The sequence below is a fragment of the Sarcophilus harrisii genome, chromosome 6, assembly GCF_902635505.1.
Source record: "Sarcophilus harrisii chromosome 6, mSarHar1.11, whole genome shotgun sequence".
Lineage (NCBI taxonomy): Eukaryota > Metazoa > Chordata > Mammalia > Dasyuromorphia > Dasyuridae > Sarcophilus > Sarcophilus harrisii.
This window is the reverse complement of record NC_045431.1, coordinates 75,663,917-75,686,162: the sequence shown is the minus strand read 5'-3', so window position 1 is coordinate 75,686,162 and position 22,246 is coordinate 75,663,917. Positions and strand designations below refer to the sequence as shown.

The 22,246-nt window shown below is 32.2% G+C and overlaps 1 protein-coding gene across 7 annotated transcripts in view; it reads left to right on the top strand.

Moving 5' to 3' along the window:
* The window catches only part of LRBA (LPS responsive beige-like anchor protein), a 754,452-nt gene that overhangs the window by 140,187 nt on the left and 592,019 nt on the right, over window positions 1-22,246 (top strand). For all 7 annotated transcript variants that reach the window (XM_012552173.3, XM_023505940.2, XM_031943307.1 and 4 more), the window contains 2 exons: window positions 1,769-1,892; window positions 2,174-2,366. In XM_012552173.3, coding sequence (XP_012407627.1) covers window positions 1,769-1,892; window positions 2,174-2,366 — 317 coding nt within the window. The remainder of the gene's footprint in view (window positions 1-1,768; window positions 1,893-2,173; window positions 2,367-22,246) is intronic.

The following is a 22,246-nucleotide window of genomic DNA, read 5'->3' as shown; positions in this document are numbered from 1 at the left end:
AGATCAGAGGTTGAGCTTGAACTCAGGCTGTCCTGATTCAGCCTGACCTTTTATCTATTACACTGTTCTGCCTTTTATTTAAAAAAAAAAATCCATTTCTGAAATGTTAGTAGATAATAATGAATTTTATTCAAAATTTATTATTTAGTAAGAACTTAGACATAACATAAATCATATAAAGAGAAAGCTTATGTCCTTTATCTTTTGTTTTATATATTTGGTATTGATCTCAAATTGTAGGCAGAGTTTATAACACTTTTTAAGAGTTTTGTGTTCAGGTTCTTTCCTTATATAGTTAGATGTCTAGCAGAGTCTTTCTTGCAGTCTTTGAAGATGTCAGGCTGTATTTTATGTATTATATAAATGCTTTAATTATAATTGTCAAAGGAAGAATATAAGTTTTGGAATGGAAAAGTATCTATCCTCTTCTTTGTGTAAGAGGCTTTTGGCTTTTACAATTCTTAATAAGTTGTACAAAATACAAATTTCTCTTCCTGTATTTTATATGAAATCAGTTCGGTATTGCCATTGAATTCTTCTTCTCACTAGTTTCTGTAAGATGAATTTTAGTATAATAAATTATATTAACTTTGGAGTTTTATTTTCCCTAGTCATAAAGTGAAAAAATTTTTTTCTTTGAACTGAGAGGAAAGAAAGAAAAACTCTGAAATTATTTGAATAGGCACTTTCATTTTATAGTTACAGGAATGATAGAAATAATTGTTAAAAAACATATTATCTTAAACTTTAGAAGATTTGAACTTGGAAAAAATTAGAGCATATAAGAGGAAAAATTACAATATATAAATATATGTAGGAAGCCACATTATAAATGTTGCAACTCTATTATTTTAAATTTCTATTTTTCTTTTGTGAAGAATCTTATTTTATTTAATAGTTCTCAAACATTTTGTAAGAAAAATGACTTCTTTATGTAATTTTTGGATTTGTAAGAAAGGAAAAAGTTAGACTTTTAGAAAAATCAATATGTGCCTATTTAATTTTGAATTTGAAACTTCTTATTTTTTTGTTGTATGTTAGTGCATTTTTCTAATCTGAGGTCAGAAAATGCTATCAACTTAATACAAAGGATATTACAGTATTATAGTAGAATTGAGTGTGTCTGCGCATATTTAAAGGGATGGATAGATTTTATATTTCCTTTGGGATTTTGTTTCAAGCTTTACTTTTTCAGTTATAAAAGAGAAGCTTGACAGATTTTAAAAACTTATGATGATAATGAAAAGAGTATATGGTAGGAATCAGAAAATGTTATACAGAGGGAAGGTAAGATGGTTTTTTCCTTTCTTTTGATTACTTGAATGCTGAATTGGCCCTGGTTTTCATGTTTATTTTAGAGTTTAATTCATCCATCCACATTATTTAAAAATTCCAGAACTTAATCCTGGAAGGGTCTTATAAATTTAAAAGTTTGTTTTACATTTAATTAACATTTGTATGTAACAGGTTTTGGGACTCATACAAATGCTTATTATCATTTAAATTCAAATGGATCTTAAGCAATTTTAGTTCAAATTTCCAAAGATTCTCTTACATTCTTGAAAGTTCAGAAAGTAAAATTGAGTAATTTCTTCTTATTGTTACTAGCTTTTAAAAGAAGTAAATAGTATTATCAAAGATTGCATTTAACATAATTTATTTTAGGGACACCCAATATGAAATTTCAAACAAAACAGTTCTTTCTTGTTGCCTTTTTTTCGTTGTTGTTGAATTTTTGGTTTTTATTTATTTATGAATTGTCTTGCAGAGGTACTAAAAGTTATTGCGACTCTGCTGCGTAATTCTCCCCAGTGTCCAGAGAGCATGGAGGTTCGAAGAGCCTTTCTTTCTGACATGATTAAACTTTTTAATAACAGCAGAGAAAACCGAAGGTAAGCAGAAATAAACAGAATATGCTTATTGTAGTAAAATGAATTTCAGTAACTTTCTATGAGACTAATCTAGCAAAAAAATGGTTTATTAAAATAATAGTGAATATGTTTCATTAATGGTTTTCAGATTGTTGGAAACTACTAAATGAGAGTATTCAGTGTTAAGCTAGTAATTATTTTAGATGCATGTGCACTGAAGATCTTTTATTTTAGAATCATTTTAATTTTTTAGGATTTTATTTAAAGTGAACAATAATTCAGTGCGTTCTCACATTTTTCAGGAGCTTGTTGCAATGCTCTGTGTGGCAGGAATGGATGCTTTCACTTTGCTATTTTAATCCCAAGAATTCGGAGGAGCAGAAGATAACAGAGATGGTATATGCTATTTTTCGAATTCTCCTTTACCATGCAGTCAAATATGAGTGGGGTGGCTGGCGAGTATGGGTGGACACATTGTCAATCACACATTCAAAGGTGAGTTTTTTTTTTGTAGGAACTATTTTTTAATATTTTAAATATCATTTAAAATTTTGTCACATTTATGTAAAAGAAATTTAAGATATAATGGAAAATCTTATTTAATATAAGGCACTTCTTTCTGTGAAATGCATAACTAGAGAAGTTATTAAATAGGTTTCCCAGTTGTGTTAAATTATTGCATTAGACCGGGTCAGTTTAAACTTTAAATAACATGTATTTAACTCTGGTTTGTTAAAATAAAAAGGAATTAATTTCATGTAGTCCCAATATGAAGAGTGTTTGCCTTTCAGCTGTCTTCATAATGGAATGGGATTTCATAGTGGTTTAGGAAATGTCTTTTCCCTTGATTGTACATTTCCATTTATTTTTTTTTTTAATGGCTTGAAGCTTTTGAACACAAGGTGGCACACCTTATCTATTCAAAGCCAAATAGTGGAACATGCAGTGCCTCAAGCTGTTTTTGTAATGTTCTCTGGATCCTAGATTTAAAACTACAAAGGACCTGAGAGATTATCTACTTCAAATGAAAGAGCATTTTATTAATTGAGACTTGAAGAAAAGAGATGAGTTGTCTAAAATGCCACAGATATTATGTGGTAGAGAAAGAATTTGAATCTAGCTTCTCAGATTCTGAAGTCAGGATTCTTTTCACTGAATCACACCCCCTTCTTTGCTCATTCTGTTGTTAAAGACAAAAATTGGAGTGAATTAGATTAGTATTATGTCTTTTTCAAGTTTAGACAGTGTTAGAAGACTGCATATTTATAATTTTAAAGCTCACTAGTACTTTCTTTTTTATTCTTGATTCTAGTATAAGGAATATGTCAGAAATTTTAGGGTTCGTAAATTTTATTTGTTTATCCATTTATATTACTCTGGAGTTCCCTGCCATTCCAGTCTTCCTGTCCTAAGTAGGACATATTCCTTTAGCATATATAGTAACTGTTAATCCTTTTTTTGCTTCCTGCATTGGAAAGAAAAAAAAATAAAAGATAAAAATTTGTAAGAACAGTCCAGATGAAAAGTTACTTACCTTAAAGGCAAGCCTGCACATAAATATAGTGCTATATCTGATGACAATTTGCATTAGTTTTGTTTTATTTAATAAAAGATGATCTTTTTGAAGTAAAAAATGTTTTTTTTCCTAATCTACGTAAGAAGTGAATATAGAAGAGCTGTAATGAAAAGACTACTACTTTTTCACTCATTTACTAAGACAGTAAATACAATTCCTTGTCTGTCCATGTCCCTTTTTCCTGTAGGTTTGACACAATCCTACAATGAATTGATAAATTCTTTGCATCACCACTCTAATTGTGGCTCACTTGTGTCATTGAAAGGAGGAGTCTTTCCTTGCCAAGGTTAACCCTCTATATTTGCACTCTTTATCTCATTTATTCTTTTTTCCTTTAGGAGTTTCAGTCATACCCTTTCTTTTTAATCTTTCTTTGTTTGCTGGCTCTTCTGCTTTTGAGAAACATGCCCAAATATATTCTGGCCTTACAAAACATTCTTTTGATCCTCTCCTCTGCTCAGCTCCTCAGGTAGTCATCATATAATGCTCTTCACATTCACTGCCAGCCTTCTAGAAAAAGCTACCTTTCCACTTGACCTCATTCCTTACATCTCATTAATTTCTCAACTCCTTGCAATTTCGATTCCATTTCATTCCTGAACAGAAACTATATTCCTCAAGGTCACCAGCAGTGATTGGTAAGCCCATCTGCTGGTGTCTGTCTACACTACTTTGTTGCTATCACTTTCTTTTTCCCCCTCTGTCCCTCCCTCCTTCCCTTCCTTCCTTCCTTGTTAGCCATTTGCTCAGGGTCACACAGCTAGTAGATGTCAAATGTCTGAGGCCAGATTTGAATTTAGAGCCTCTGCTCAGTGCTCTGCTTCGTTCTGCTGAGCTGCCCTTTCAAAGTAGGTTAAGCTTTCCATCATGGCCCATTGCAGTTCACAAGGATCCCTTGATCCCTGGATCATCCTCTTATTTGAGAAATTTACAGGAGAAGTAGCTCTGGTTGTTTATGCTACTCTTCAGTATTCTTGGAGTAGTTATGTATTAAGAAGAAAGTTAGATTTACTAAGATCCCCTAACTACAAACTGTGTGTACAGAGGTCATAACAGTCTAATCACTTCATTATCTGCCCCTTCCCTGCAACATAGGTTTGTTTCATTAGTTAGAGAGCAGGACCTGGATCCTGTACTCTTTTGTTGGCCAATAGTTCATTCTCTATCCCTGCTTTGGGGGGTTCATTCGTTACTAGTTTTTGATCATTTCTTCTTTATTAAGACTGGGAAAGAGATGGACTGCCCTAACCCCATTTTAGCTTCTATGTAAGTTTCCATGTTTAGCTAAATGTTTGTTGTAAATTTCCATGGGAGAGTGACCCATTCTGTTGGCATCCTTTAACCTTTCTGAGGTATTTCTAGTAATTGTCCTGAATGAAACTGCTTATTTTACTCACTTCCAACCTCTGTGGTTCTTGTTGCTTCCTAAATGCCTAATGGGAGTTTCCTTTTACTTACCAGACTTCTGGCACTCTGTCCCCACCTTCTTAACTTCTTTAGTATAACTAATGGGATTTGAACTGTTGAATATCTCCAAACAAATACAATGTATTATAATGCTTTAGAGCGAAAGTTGTTGTGATTGTGATTGTTTTGTTTTGATTGGAATATAGGTGAGAAGGTATTCTTTGTCAACTATAGGGCCATTCAGCCCTTAGGAAACCCTAGCAATGTTTTGTACCTTTAACATTTCAAAAATTTTGAATTTTATTTGCAAATATCCTCCATTTCAACCTTTCTATACCTTAATAGAGAATTTCAGGAATTATTGTGTTCTCCTTCGCTTCCACCCCCTTCTTAATCATCACATAGTGATTGGTCCTATTTTGATAAGACAACTTAGAGTTGGAGTCCTTCCAACTTGGATCTTGTCATACTTTACACTGTTGATAAAAACTTGAAATCCTAGCTTCAACTCTATGCCTCAAAGAGAACTTACTTGGAAGGCTTTGTTTCAAAATGATGTGTGTTTATGTGCTAGTCATTAGAAATATAGATACAAAGCTAAAGTAATGTCAACCTTTAAGGAACTTTTTGTTGGGAGAGAACATTTATTCAAAATACAGAGCAAAATATGCATAAAACATTTTTATCAATGGGTGTTGGGTGGAATTAGCAGTAGAAGCTGTGAAAGATATTGTGTAGGAGATAGCATCTGAGATGTCTTTAGAGAGCCAGAGAGTCTAAGATATGGAGGTGACAAAGAAAAGCATTTACAGCTCATGTAATATCTTACAAGAGGCATGGCATATTAACTGGTTTGGCTAGACTGTGGAAATAACATGTAGTCAGTCTGGAAGGCGAGGTTGGAATTGGATTGTGAACATTTTTAAATACCAGACAAAAAAAGTTTTTTGTATATGACAGTATATATGTGAAATCCTTCCCCAAATGAGAATCTATAGTCTGGAAAATTGTACCAAAAAGAAATATGATTAAAAATTTTAAAACCATGAAAAAATTAAAAAAAAAAGAATAATTCAGCTAATTATTAAAAATCCAAATTTTAATCTCTTTGAACAATGTAGGAGGATATCCTAATATTGTTATACTACCAAGAAGTTTAGACAAAAGTAGTGACCTTTTCATCCATTTATTCGCAGATGTCATTATTGTTTGTCATTTCTCTTACCATTCTTATTTTTCCATACTCATTTCTAACCCTCATTCAAATCCTTATTAAAAGGGTCTCTGTAATATTTTAACTGGACTTTTTCTTTTCCCATTCCAGTACAGCCATATACTATTTGTTAGATAAAAAGCAAAAACAAAAACATTTTGCTTTTCTTGCAAAGCCTTGATTGGCTTGAGTATCGATTGCAGGATGAATTTTATTCTCATTTTGGCATTTAAAGTTTTTCATAAGTCTTCTTTGAAATCTGTCAATATTACTTTAAGTTCCATGACTTGTCTTTATGAACTTCCTGATGCCCAGGAGTAAAGCTGGACAATGTATTGTGACTCTTCTATTCTCTTTCTTTGCCTCATTCCTACAAATCCTTAAATCCTCTACTATATACTTATGGCTTTCTTTTGCTGTTTAGAATGTACTAATAATAAACACCTTGGTATGTTTATTATTCTAAATTTAGCATTATTCATCAACTAATCATGAATTGATCTGATACTTCTTGGGGATTTTGTTTTGTTAATTAATATTAAAAAAAAAAACTTTTAATGTGTATGTGCTATTTGTATATGCTATGTATGTATACTTTGTCCTTGTAACTACATTTTGAGGGTAGCCATGTATTATGTTCCTCATATCCAATTGAAGAGTGCTGAGCATGTGGTAGATTCTGAGTAAATATTTGTTGAAAAGGAATATATGAATTTAAAGTGCTAAGCCAGTGGTTCTCAAAGTGTGGTTCTAAGAATTCTGGGAATCTTTGAAATCTTTTTGGAGGATCTGCAAATTCACAATTAGTTTCTAATATGGTAAATATAAATATAATCTACATAAACAAAAACTTTTTGGACAGATCCTCAGTCATTTTTAATAATATAAAGATACTGATAACCAAAATTTGAGCTAAGCAGTCATTGGCAGTGCTTTTCTTTCAGTTATTTTGCCTTATCTTGATTGTGGCATTGAATTTGCATGTGTTACTAGCAGGAATCAGCTATAAAAGGAAGGAAGTAGCTATAAAAAGTTCTTTTGAATTGCTTTGCTCTGATTGGCTTTCACTCTTGTAATTTTCATGATCACAATATTACAAATGCCCTTTTTTTTTTTTTTCTGAAATAAGCATGTTTAGGATGAAGATATTCCTGGAACATAGAAACATAGAAACTCCATGACCTTGGAATGAATATTAATGAAATTTCTTAAAATCACAGTTTCATATGTATTTTTGAGTGAAAAATAAAAGAAATATTATTATATAACTAAAAATAATATAAAATTTGAAAAAATATGGTAAAACTGGATTAAAAGAATATAAATTTAGTCCTTTTTTATGATTAAGGAAGGGAAATAATTGAAAAGAAAAATAAAACTGTGGAAAGTTAGAGCCTAAATTTCAACTTATCCAGTATTTCAGGCACTTACTATGTTTTTAGGTAACTTGAAATAACAATTGAAATTATGTATATACTATAGTTTTGTTTTTCTAGTTTATATTCTATTCCACTGATTTACAGCACTAAACTACTGATTAATTTGAAAAGAAAACATTTGTGAAGACGCTACATACTACATACTAAAAACCAATTTTTATGACTTTTATAAGACTGTACCAAGGATGATTTAACAATACGGGTAAGAAGGTTAAATAACATGAAGTAATTTGTGGTATTTGTTAATGTTAATGCTGGTTTCTTACTTAAGTGGAAAGAAAATTATATCTTTTTCTCCTATATTACAAAATAACATCAAAGACTATAATTGATTATTTGGAAGGGGAAAAATGAATACTTAGGTTGTATTGTGTGCATTCCCTTACATGCTTTTTAATATGTTTCTTTCAATTCATGTTTTTTTAAAAAACTATTCTTGTGTCAGTATATATGGATTAATTGGAATTTGATTGCAAGTTTAGCATCTTTAAGCCATAATACATTGATGACTAGATACTTTTTGCTACGTTAAAAATATAAACATGAATATATGCACTTCAAGGCTTTATATAAGAATATTAATTTATTGGACACATAACACATGTGCAGAATTAGATCAGTAATTTATAGTATGATGTTTAGGTGCTAAATGAATAATTGGACCCCAGGTTTTCTTTTTTTTTTTTTTTTTTTTTTTTTGAGTTTTTTTTTTCTATGAATGTAAACATTTTAAGGGCTTTTTTATACTCTCATATACGATTCTATGGGATGGATACTTATTTTTTCCTTTTTATTTTTTTCAGCCATTTGGTATCCCAATACAACTAATTTACAACACAGTTCTTTGATAAAAAACTAGTGTATAAAGAACTAGTGTTGTAGAATTGGATAGCTTTTGCAGAGCTACACATCAAGATACATGCAGCTGCTATAAAAAGCCAAAGAAACTCAATTGCAATTTTATTGTCCAGTTTGATAGATTTCCTGCCACCTTTGTAGCAGGAAAGCTGTTTGTCACTGTAACCCTCTCCACCAACAGCTGCACTACTCTTTATAAGTAGTAATAGGGCTCTTCTAGCATAATTGTACTACATTAGTTACTTTGGTCTTAAGTGTAACTTTTACAAATTGATTTTTATTGTCTTGGCAGTTATATTATTTTCTCATTATTTTCCTGTATTTTTTCAACATTGGATAGTAACCAAGATAATTTTTTGTTGTATCAGCTAATTTTACTAAAATATTTTATTAAATATATAAACTTATTTATGGCTAATGAAAATTATAACACTTTTTCAAATGTATTGAACTTATTGAAGTGTTCAGCAGCAGATTTTTGCTGAATAAATATATGAATCAAGTGTATATGAAAATTTAATGCCTATAGACTCAAAAAGTGTGCTTAAATATTGGGAACAAGGAAAAATATGATCAATAACCTTTGACTCTTAATATACTAAAAACTTAAATATTTTATAAGCTTAAAATATATTAGTCTACAAGAAGTAGAATTAGGTAAAATATATAATCATTTTGTACTCTCCAAAATAATCAGAAATCTTTGTTAATGATTCCAATCAGCTTAAAAATACAATGTTCTGTCATCATGTGCAAGAAAGAAATTTTAAATAGGAAATTAATAATGTTTAGAAAGCAATTTTAAAAAAAACGTTGTTTTTGAATATAGGTTGGCAAATAGTCTAATAAAGACTTACAAAAAGAACCATGTCCCTTAGGCATAACATAGTAATAGCAGTTATGAGCTAAAATTTTGTTTATAAAAACCTAATAATTAACTTTGTTCTTTACCAAACCAAAACTTCTTTCATTTTAAATTCTTCTATAGTGTTAAAAATAATTTGGTCTGTGTAAACAATTTATATGTAAAATGTATAACTGTTTGAAGTTTTCATTTTTTTTTTAAAGGAGAAAAATTAGATAAAATTTAGCTTTCTTTGTTTTTGCTTGAATAGAATTACTTAAGTTAAAAGCCACATAATTGTAAGCACAGGTTATGAACTCAAGTGATACTGTGTGTTTTAACCAGTCTTACAAGTGAAATCAAACTTGGATCTGCTGAGCATACATACTGCAGGTGTAGAAGTTGGAGTACTTATTGACTGAGGTGATAGTTTTATGGTAAAAGGAGGTGTTGAGGGCAGGATTTACATTTATTTATATATTTTAATACATTTTCTAATATCATGTACTACAATCAGAAAAGGAGAGTTCAAAAACAATTATTATTTTAAATAGTTTCAAGGCTTCTGTTTGTTTAAATTCTATTCTTGCCAGATGGTAACAAGGGAATATTGCTCAAAACATGTTAACAAAGAAACCTCTTTTCATATCTTGACCTAAAACAGTGGATGAATATTGGAAGAAATTTAGGCATTATTTACTAGACCTTTCTAGCTCTAAAATTATGTGCTTTTGTTGTGATTATATTAAAGTATTTAAAATTCTAATAGGAAGTGCTTTTGTAGTTGACATATTTGCTCTTTCTCTGATTTCTATCAAACTTTATTTATGAGCAGAATGGAAGGAACTTATACATGGAATTGTATGACCCTGAGTTATCTTCTGGCTCTATCATTTACTGGTTTTGTAAGTTGGGGTAGCTCAACTTCTCAAAATTGGTTCCCTCATCTGTAAAATGAGAATAATTATGATTCTACCATTTATCTCACAGCTGTTATGAAGATAAAATATGGTAATGTAGGTAAAGAGTTTTGAGGTCCTAATTAATGAAGTTCAAATTTCTGTGGAACTTTACAGTTTCCAGCAAAGCTTATGTGTATCATTTCGTTTAACTTGCACAGCAACTTTACTGTAATGTAGGCAATGTTCATTATTATGCTTATTTTATAAGTGAGATTTGAGGTACAAAATGAAGTTCTTAGGATCATAGTTCCTAAGTGACAACTGGTATTGGAACCTGCATCTCCTGACTCTAGATCCAATGTTGTTTCCCCTAGGTAATAAGTTTTTATTTTTAAAATGTTGTTTATGGAGTGTTGACTTTGACTGGCAGGCCCTACCCTTGCTTTTGTGAAGTGCTGCTAGGTATTTAACTCAAATTAACTATCATCAGCAAACCTGTTTGGATCCAACACTATTTTATCTGGGTTCTACATCATCATGATAGCACAATGTGTATTATTGATGTTGCTCAGTTTGATCCAGTCCAAGACCAAAAGCTTATATAACTTGCCTTCTACCTTCTGAACTCAGCTTCAGATGTCTCTCAGGTATCAGGTCTCCTTGTTTCCCAAGATTCACTGCAGTTTCCAACAACTAGCTACTTTTCTCAAGGTTTCTTTCAAGGACAAAAGACTCGGAGCATAAAGTTCTTTTTGCCAGGGTGTGTCATTAACATCAAGCCCTATCCTCCTTCCTTAACATTTGGAAGAAAGAGAATTGAGATATTCCTTTACCATTTATTTATAAGATTCTTAAATGAGTGAGGCTCAGGAAAAAGGTGGCTTTCACATTGGCAAATTTCTTTCTTTATTCTTCCAGCCCTAGTGACACAGAATCTTCAAGTATATAACAAAAATTACTACACTACTCCTCTGGCACTATTCTTGTCCTCTCATCCCCATCTCTTCACCTCTTAACATGTTCTAATTCAGTTTTACTTTTTTTCTTTTCATGCACCTGTCTTTTTTTTTTTTTTTTTTAAATAGTGGCAATTGGGATTAAGTGACTTACCCAGGGTCACACAGCCAGCAAGTGCTTCTAGACTTCAGGGCTGGTGCTCTATCCACTGTGCCACCTAGCTGCCCTGATGCACCTGTCTTTTGACATTTATGGAATTTTAGGTTCCACCAAAAAATATTACATATTTGGTTATCCTTTTTTGTACCTATTGCACCTTCTTTCATATTTCTAACACACTGACCCTTGATGGGGAAACAACTTCTCCTTTGAAGTTCATTAATTCCATAGCCATAGCCATAGCCATCTATTTATCTATATCATCTCTGTCTCTGCCTATCTCACAATTTACTATATCCATATCCACATATAGATAATGTTATGGATACATTTCATAATTCATATCCTAGTGGCCATTATATATAGCCTCAGTGGTATTAAGTCTCTTTTCTCAAGGAGCACAAGCTCAGCCTCTTCCTTTCAACTCTAATTTCTCATTTTCCTTTAGGACTTCAACATGTTTTTGTTTCCTCAAACATCCTGACTTCCTTTTCCAATCTTGATCCCTAGAGTTAAGAAGTTCAATATTAGACTATCCTCTACTCTTGGACTTTTTGATCTTGTTAATTTCATGCCAAATTCTAACCCTGAATTACTCCCACTATCTCTCTTCTCTATTCTGATTCAAATACTGATGTATAAGACTGGAAAAATTCACATGAATCTACTGACTGGGTGTATTCCCAATTTTTTTTTTTAAGCTAGTCTCAACTGGGTTCTCAGTTCAGTAAAGCAGTCTTTTTAGTTGTCCCCAATTTTTTCTCTATTATTATTTATTGTATTATTATTATCATATTATCCCCCATAGCAAGTCTTTTAAACTTTTTTTCTTTAAGCCTCCTATGTCATCCCCTTGATATAATTAGTTGAGTATCCTACCCATTTACCCTGAGTTCTCTCTTTTCCCTACTTTGTATCCTATAACTCCTTAATAACATATTTCCCATTCATTTCTCCTTTATTCTAGTCTCTGTTGAAGTACTTTTCTTCTCAGGTTTAACTCTTGTTTCTATAATCCCATTTCCATAAGATTGTTCCCATAATCATTGTTTTAATCTTTAGTCTTTCTCTTTTGACTTGATACTTGGGTTTTCCCCATCCTTAAAGAGCTCACCTGATCCTACCATCCTTCAAGTTATCATGCCAATTCCTAGAAAACATTGTCTCTAGTGGTTGCCTTATACATATATATGTATGTATATTAGTCTACTACTTCCTCCCTCCTTTTCTTCTTCCCTTCCTCCCCTAGTATAGGACTATACCTGACACATATTAAAATAATAAGTGATTCTTGATGAACTTGTTTTCTATCTTATGTTCCTTAGAAATTAACTATGTTTTTGAAAGAGGGGAGGCAATTGAGGTTAAGTGATTTGCCTAAGGTCACATTGCTGTTAAGTGTTAAGTGTCTGAAGCTGGATTTAAATTCAGATCCTTCTGACTCCAAAGCTAGTGCTTTGTCCATTGTGCCATCTAGTTTCCCCAGTGTTATAGTCCTAACATCTTGTATAATGTCTGATAATTCTTTTTCCTTTCTACAGACCTTTAGTCATATTAGTTCAGATGGTTAAAAATGAGTAATTATTAGTCTTACATAACAATTATTTTTATGTTAAAAAGACCTATGATGGACAAATGTATTTTCTTTTTCAGAAACAACTATCTTTAAAAAGCCAAAAAAAAGAAACAGTTTTTTGGAAGCAAAATGTTGCTTCACATCTAGAATAGGTGTTAGTTTGTTGAATTGGTGAAAGTCTGATGTCTGCATATGATGAAAATATAATAAAATGACCTTGTTCTATACTGTTTGTTAATCATTTGTTTTCTGCTTATTAGGAAAGGTGAATTGTCAAGTTAAGTTAAAATTAATGGCAGAAAGAATGCTTGTAATTATTAGCTCATATGTGTCCTTAACTAGTAGTATATAGAAGTACTCACTACACATTTCAAAGGGCTATTGATTAGCTGTCAAATAACTAAGATGAATGGCTAGCCTTTTAGCTGGGTAATTTAGAACAATATCTGGTAATTAATTGTATATTATCAGTTTTACAGTTACAAATGCAAATGTCTTAAGAAAAAGAAACACATTGTAAGGAATCCTAGAATCATTCAGCTGTCATTAAGCTTTAGATCTAATGTAAGAAGTTAATGGGAAACTCAAAGAAAAAAATCTATTATGTGGCCGAATTTGTAGATCACTTCAAAGATTTGACTTCATGAAGTGTTGATTAAATGTAGTCCTTTTAAGAAGATAAAGTCACCCTAAAATAGGTATTGACTAGGTACATGAAGTTTAACATATGTAACAGTTTCCCTAATGTATAAGGTATTTTGTAAAAATTTTTATTGGTAATTATTATACTTTGCATATAGAAAACAATTGATGTTATTTACTTTCAGAATTTAAGTACACGTAAAAAATTGTAATTTTATTGATATGGATATTCTTGCTACTACAGATGACCCTTATGAGGTCCTATGGCTAAAATTATTGCCTGGCAGCCAGTTTTTTTAATGTCTAATTCTCCACTTAAGTGGGAAGCTCTTCAGCTAACAGAGAAAATCTATCATGAAATATTATACCTGATGTCATTTTAGTTAGCTTGTACCTGTCAAAATTTGAAGTTTAAGAATCTAAACCCAATATTATGCCCTTGTGGATTTGATGTAGTGCTTTGATGGAAGCCCATTCTAGATGCTACAAACCAATTCAATATTGACTTTTCACTAGAAAAGACTGTGTGCTAGAGTTAAAATGTAGGATTTGAAATGTCATGGTTGCATGCATTTAAAAATCAGTTCATTGACAGAGCAGACAAATACCCAAAACATTTCTCAGTTTTGAAACAAACAACAGGAAATGTGTACTTTGTGTCATAATCAATTATAATTTGAAGTTAGCTTTAATTAATTTGTTAGTTTAAAAGAAGTTAAGTGAAAAAGACTAAATTTGTATTTATATTGAGCAAACATTGAAGACACCATGGAAGAATGGTTCAGTACGTTATAACTTCATTTTAGAGAGAGGATTTAAAAATGTTATTCTCAGTGTGGTAGGTAGACCCTAGCCCTTGTGTTCGCTGGAAGGAATCACACCTTGTCAAGTGTGGAACTCTTGCTATAACCTTGGTATTCTTCATTCATTTCCTGAATCAGAGCCATGGGATAATGTCGGTGTGTCCTCTGAGATCTTGTCCTGTGGTTTTCTCTTCTTTTGTATAATATGATCATTCTCTGTGGGGGCAGGTTTCTTGGGGAGGTTTTCAGGAGGCAGCCTTAGTTTCGGTTCAGAGTAATAATCACTCCAAATGCAGCCAGGTGTTAAAGTAGTTCTTTATTCTTTCTTCCAAAATAGCCCAGTTTGCTTTCTATGGTCCCGAGAGCTCTTGTTGCAAATTTTAGCCTCTCTCTGAATCTTGGTTCTGCCTAACTGCAGATTAGCTTCTCAATCTCCCGAACTGAACTCTCACTCTGTCAATCTTCCCAAGTGACTTCTGGCTCTAGCTCAACTCTGACTCGTGGCGTCTTCTGAATTGACTCACTGACTGAAGCTCTAAGGGCTTCTTTCTTATATATGATCTCTTGAAGGTGTGAACCCAAAGGTTGACTTCTCCTCTGAGAGAGTGGGATTGTGGGTTTCTGACTTGTGAATCTCCTGAACTTGTGAACTCCAATATGTGAGCCAATGTGTGAACTCTCAAAGGTACAAACACAAGCATTGTTTCTATCAATATTAGTAACTTAACACCTTGTAAGGATTTGCTCTAAGGTGTGAACCAATAAGCATTGTATCAATTCCATTGAGTTAACACTAGGATTATAACATTGTACAACTCATACTTCTAAGAAGAGAATTGCTGTAGTTTAGAGGTGGTTTATCATCATCAGCCCAAGGATGAACAAAGCAAGTTGAAGCAAGTTTTATTGAGGGAGAGAGATTTACAAAAAGTAGGTGAGATGCTGGGCTTTGGGATGTTGTGAAGTGTAGGTTTTTATATTGTCTTTTCTAGATTGAACAGGACAAGGACTGGATAATAGACAATGCCAAGGTCAGGATTTTGGGAGAAAGACAAGGCTGCATTTCCTGCCTTCATCTGACCAGAATGTGACTACAGCTTTCACTCTGCAGATTATTCTGGTAAAAGAACTCAGGAGGTGGTGGGTGTTTTTGTTTGTTTTTATTTTTTATTTTTTTGCATTTCCCTGAGGCTTCTTTAGGGGTTTAGGAACTTACTTTCTTCATTATATCCTTATAATCCTGAAAACCTATAATGTTATGTGATTTTAGAATTAGAAATAATGGAAGAGATTAGCTAGTGCAACTCACTCATTTTACATGTGAACATTTTACATGTTACACTGAGGCCCTGAAATGACAAGGAACTTATTTTCATTGTAGACTTTTAATTATTTGGAATTCCAAAAATTTAATGTAGTAATTTTTAATGTAGGCAGTGGTTCCTTTTTATATCCTTTTTTTTTTTTTTTTTTTTTTTTTTTTTTTTAAGGAGAGATATGCCAACCTAAGTTCCTTTTTTCCTTTAAGACAATACTAGTTACATGGATTTTCTCCCTTCCCCCCACATGCCAATTTTCTTGTGTCTAGTTATATTAAAACCTTTAGTGAAGAGGATTTTAAAGATTGTTTAAAAAATTCTACAAATATACTAACTGTAAAGGTGGGGTAGGGAGAACATTATAGGAAAGTATTGTTTTGGAGAAAGAAATGAGAAAGGCAAAAGGTGTGTTTATATAGAAGCTGTATGGTTCTAGAATCATGGACACTTTCTTCAAAAAAATGAATTTTTAGGTATTGGACACTGCAAAAACGAAATTACATCCAAAAAAAAAAAAAAAAAACCAAGGAAAGTGACTGCATTTTAGCAGATGGGCAAAGTCTTTTGCTATGAGAATGGTCCTTAGGTCATAGGTGTTTTGAAATAATTTTTTAGAAGTCATCTGAAAGAGGGGAAGATGACAAAGCGTGGTTAAAGGTGATTGAGAGGATATCATTTACCACCTACCTTTGATTCGATTTCTTACATATGTACAAAGTTTTTATGAAGGTTGTCTAGTATAAGAATTGAGAGCATTCTGAATGATGGTGTTGGTTAGGGATAAGCAGGCTTTCAGGAGTGCTATTCAACAATGAAGCACATTTTTGTTATCTCACAAGGGAAAATACAGAGAATGCAATATCTTAATGTGTTTATTATTCAAGTTAAGAAAAACTTATAGTACTGCTCTGTTATAACAAGGTGTCTTTATCCATCAAGATTATTGGGGACTCTTTAGAAGATGAGAAATAACTTGGAAAATTAGAAAATATGAGAAATAACTCTTCAATGACTCTCTGATAATAAATAAAAGGTGAGGCACAATATGGATAGATTTATGCTCATTCAGATGTATTTTCCACTGTGATAGAGACATTCCAGCTCAGAATCTAGGTCAAGGAAAAATCCCATGTGAATAATGAGGTCCTCTATGTATTGCTATTTGCAGATGATATTATATTGATTGAAGCAATCCCCAGAGTATTGCAGAAGGCTTCCTGGAAGAGAACTGTATTCACTCAGAGTTTGGCTGTGTTCATTCATGTTAGAAAGACTGAAGGATGAAGAGTGATTATTATCCAGATTTGAACTTAACCTTTGGATCAGCAACTTATAGAATTTGACCAACAATATGTATGTCTTGGATGGATGATATAGATGGACTGTGAATTGGATCTAGAGTCGAGAATGAGGAGGACAACAGGCTGCATTGATTTAATATTGATTATATATTATTTAATATATTTTCAGGATAAAAAAAGCAGGGAAAAAGCAGAAATGATCAATATATTGAAAAATATGAAAATATATCTAATGTGCAGTACTTGTGGACTTCTCACTTCTTCATAGGGGTGGATTTGGGAGTATCTTCTCATCTCTTCCTTTGAGCCATGTTTATTCTTTATAATTTTAAAAAGTTCATTTTTGATTATATGTGTTTGTATATGTTTGTGTTGCTTTTTCCAATTACATTGTTGTAATGATACATCATTGCTCATTCCACTCTATATTATTTCATGTAGATCTTTCTATGTCTTTGTATTCATCACAGGTATCGTTTCTCATAGCACAGAAGCATTCTATGACATTCATGTACCACAATCTGTTTAGCTGTTCTCTAGTTGATGGACATCTGCTTTGTTTCCAATTCTTTTCTCTCAAAAAATAGTGTAATTACAAATATTTTAATGCATATAGGGAGTCTGTTATATTTGGACTTCTTGGAGTATAAGTTCAGTAGTGGAATTTGTGGATTAAAGAATAAGGATAGTTTAATTTCTTTATTTACATAATTCCAAATTGCTTTTCAAAATTGTTTCAATTTTGTTGCATTAAAAATGCACAATATTCCTATTTTCCCCCAACCTTCTCCACCATTGACTATTACCATTTTTTTTGGTCTTTACTATTTTTTAGGATATAAGGTGAAACCTCAGAGTTACTTTGATTTGTATTACTTTTTATTATTATTAATGATTGAAGCATTCTTTCTTCTGATTAATAATATTTTGCAATTATTTCAAGAACTGTTTGCTTATAGTGTTTGCCTATTTTTCAGTGCTTTTAGTTTTTTATATAGCTTAGAAACCAAATTCTGTGAATGAAATTTGATAGAAAGATTTTTTCCCTTTCATTTGTTTCCCTTCTTATTTCTAAGTGCATTAATTTTGTCTGTGTAAAAGATTTTCAGTTTCATGTACTTAAAAAGTTATTTATCTTTTGTAATAAACTCTATCCTTTGTTTGATTAAGAATACAACTTCAACCCATAACTATGAGAGATATATATGATTTAATTTCTCCTCTAATTTTTGTATGCTATCATTTTTAATATTAAAGTCATATACTCTTTTAGAATATTTTATGGAATGTGATATTAGATGAGAAATTAGGCCTGAGCTTAAAGTATATCTGCTAGACTCCTTTCTAATTTGTCAGTCTTCTCCCCTAATTCCCCAAATTAAATAGAAAGTTCTTCTGTAAGTAACTTGTGTTTTCTGATTTAGAAAAAAACTGCTTTATTGAGTTTCATTGTTTTGATTCTCCCTTGTCTGTTCTGTCCTACTTATTTCTATACTTTTCAAGCAAAACCAAATGATTTTTATGACTACAACTTTATAAGATAGTTTTATGTGTAAAAGGGCTATTCTTTCTTCATTCCTACTTCATAATTTCCCTTGATATTTCAAATCTTTTCTTTTCTTTTTATGAAAGCTTTTTATTTACAAGGCATATGCATGGGAAATTTTTCCAACCTTGATCCTTACATAACCTTTTGTTGCAAATTTTCCCTTCCTTCCTCCCCCCCCTCCCCCCAAGCTGGCAGGTAGTCTGATACATGTTAAGTGTGTTGAAATACATGTTAGATCCATTATATGTATACATATTTATACAATTATCTTGTTGCACAAGAAAAATCAGATCAAGAAGGAAGAAAAAGAAAAACTGAGAAAGAAAACAAAATGCAAGCAAGTAACAGCACAGAGAGAGTAAGAATGCTATGTTGTGTTCCACACTCTGTTCCCATGGTTCTTTCTCTGGATGTAGATGGCTCTCTTTGTCACTGCACAAGTGGAACTGGTTTGAATCATCTCATTGTTGAAGAGAGCCACATCCATCAAAATTGATTGTCATATAATATTAATATTGACATGTACAAGAATCTCCTGCTTCTGCTCATTTCACTTAGCTTCAGTTTGTGTAAGTCTCTCTAAGCTTCTCTGAAATCATCCTGTTGATTGTTTCTTACAGAACAATAATATTCCATAACATTCATATGCCACAGTTTACCCAACCATTCTCCAACTGATGGGCATCCCTTCAATTTGCAGTTTCTAGCCATTACAAAAAGGACTGCCACAAACATTTGTGCACATATGGGTCCCTTTCCCTTCTTTAATATCTCTTTGGGATATAAACCCAGTAGTAACACTGCTGGATCAAAGGGGATGCACAGTTGGATAACTTTTTGAGCATAATTCCAAACTGCTCCCCAGAATGGTTGGATTCGTTCACAGTTCCACCAACAATGTATCAGTGTCCCAGTTTTCCCATATCCCCTCCAACATTCTGCATTATCTTTTTCTGTCATTTTAGCTAATCTGACAAGTGTAGTGGTATCTTAATTTGCATTTTTTTCATAGCTTTTCAAAATGAATTTTGCTTTTATTTTATTAAGTTCTATATACTTTCCCTTTGATCATTTGGTTTGATAGAGTACTAAATGTGTTATTTAACTTGATATTATTATTATTGTTATTGTTTTGCACAAGAACTGACTATTTCTTGAGCAATTTAAGTTGTACTTAATTCTTTTTTTTAAAGGAGTACTTTGTACTTAAATCTGTTAAAGTCTTGTGTGTGGTTTGGTAGATTGGTCTCCAGATTCTTTATGTACTTTGTTGTTTTTTGAATGGGTTTCCCTTTTCTTTTATTGTTTCTTGGATTTTGTTTTTATGTAGAAATACGCTTGCTTTTTGAATGGCTTCCAGCTTTGCTTAAGTTATTATTTCAATATCTTTGCTGATTTCTTAGGATATTATTATCATATCATTATTTATTAGGGAGTATTTTGTGTTCTCTTTATCTGTCATTATGCTTTTAATTTCCTTCATTTATTTAATAACTTTCACTAGCATTTCTGGAACTTTATAAACAATAGTGGGAAGAGAGACCCAGCTTTTTAATATTAACATTTTACCAGGCTTGCTATATGACAGTGAGACATGGAACAGGTCTGCTTCTAAAGAATTAAGAGTGAGTATCACAAAGAGGGCAAGTGACAGGTACACAGTTAATATGAACAGGCTGCAACACATAACATGTGCTAAATTCCAGAGAGGAACAGGACTAAATTATATCATCAGAGAATTATATGACAGGAAGAGAAGGTGAACGAGTTGTGATTCAAGATCCAAAAATGACATCTAGACAGCAGTGGCCTTCTGCTGATGCCTTTGCAATGCAAGGAGAAATCAAGGAAGGCCTCCAGCATTTTGCATAGATTTCTTGTGAAATTTGGAAGGGCCATGAACAATAGTCTCAATGGGCTTGGATAGGTTTTAATCTGCATTTTTGGAAGGAATTCCTGAATTATTGAGGTAACAGATCTATTTGAGTATGTGGTAGTGATATTTGCTTTCTTCTCTAAAGGGTATTAATCTAATGTAACTAAAAGTTATTGATGATTTATCTTGTGGGTTTTAATATGTTAAATAATTTTGTAATGGCAACTGTGTTTCTGGTATTGGAAGTCTCTGATATATGTCTTATATACTTAGTCAATCAACAAACAATTATTTGGTCTCTGTTGTGTGTTTAAAAAAAAAAACAAGCGTCTTAGGTACCGTAGGTAGAAATAGAAAGAATTAAAGGTTATTTACTCCCTAAGTGCTGACGTTCTAAAAGGTGAGACAAAAGTACATCTGAATATGCCTATACAAAATAATTATAAAGAGAGCAAATTATAAATGAGTACAAAGTTGTTAACTATAATGGGAAGATATTATTACCAGGAAAATCTTAAAAAGTAAAACTTGGTTTTGCTTTGAAAGAGGATAGAGATTTTATGAGGTGGAGTTAAAATGGGAGAATGTGCATTCTAAGTGTGGAGGATTCCAGACAAATCTATGTAATAAACCTAGGGGCACAGGGGCATAGTTGACTTTGTCATGAATACTGTTTAGCATTTGTGAAGTTTGTTTTCATTTAGGACAGGGTACATCAAGTAGAATAGTACTGGTTATTAAGGTAGTGTAAGAATACTCCCCATTGAGCTTTTAAAAGCAAGATCCTAATTTTGCTGTGCTATGATAGTGATGCTGGACTTTTACTGGTGTGCTCTTTGAATTATTAGAATGTTCAAAATCTGCTAATATTTCTCAATTCTGGTAATTTTTCCTTCATTTGAGTTTGTTTTTGCCATTTCCTCTGGCTGTGGTATCTTTTCACTTTGCTTTCAGTTCATATTTATTGCTGTTTTCAAAGTGTAGTATATATATATATATATATATATATATATATATATATATATATATATATATATATTTTATTATAGTAACTTTTTTTTGACAGAATCCATGCCAGGGTAATTTTTTTACAACATTATCCCTTGCACTCACTTCTGTTCCGATTTTTTCCCTCTCCCCTAGATGGCAAGCAGTCCTATATATGTTGAATATGTCCTAGTATATCCTAGATACAATGTATGTGTGTAGATCCAAACAGTTTTCTTGTTGCACAGGGAGAATTGGATTCAGAAGGTAAAAATAACCCAGGAAGAAAAACAAAAATGCAAACAGTTTACATTCATTTCCCAGTGTTTTTTCTTTGGGTGTAGCTGCTTCTGTCCATCATTGATCAACTGAAACTGAATTAGGTCTCTTTGTCAAAGAAATCCACTTCCATCAGAGTACATCTTCATACAGGATCGTTGTTGATGTATATAATGATCTCTTGGTTCTGCTCATTTTACTTAGCATCAGTTCATGTAATTCTCTCCAAGCCTCTCTGTATTCATCCTGCTGGTCATTTCTTACAGAACAATAATATTCCATAACATTCATATACTACAATTTACCCAACCATTCTCTAATTGATGGGCATCCACTCAGTTTTCAGCTTCTAGCCACTACAAACAGGGCTGCCACAAACATTTTGGCACATATTGGTCCCTTTCCCTTCTTTAGTATCTCCTTGGGGTATAAGCCCAGTAGAAACACTGCTGGATCAAAGAGTATGCACAGTTTGATATCTTTTTGGGCATAATTCCAGATTGCTCTCCAGAATGGTTGGATTCGTTCACAGCTCCACCAACAATGTATCAGTGTCCCAGTTTTCCCACATCCCCTCCAACAATCATCATTATTTTTTCCTGTCATCTTAGCCAATCTGACAGGTGTGTAGTGGTATCTCAGAGTTGTCTTAATTTGCATTTCTCTGATTAATAATGATTTGGAACAC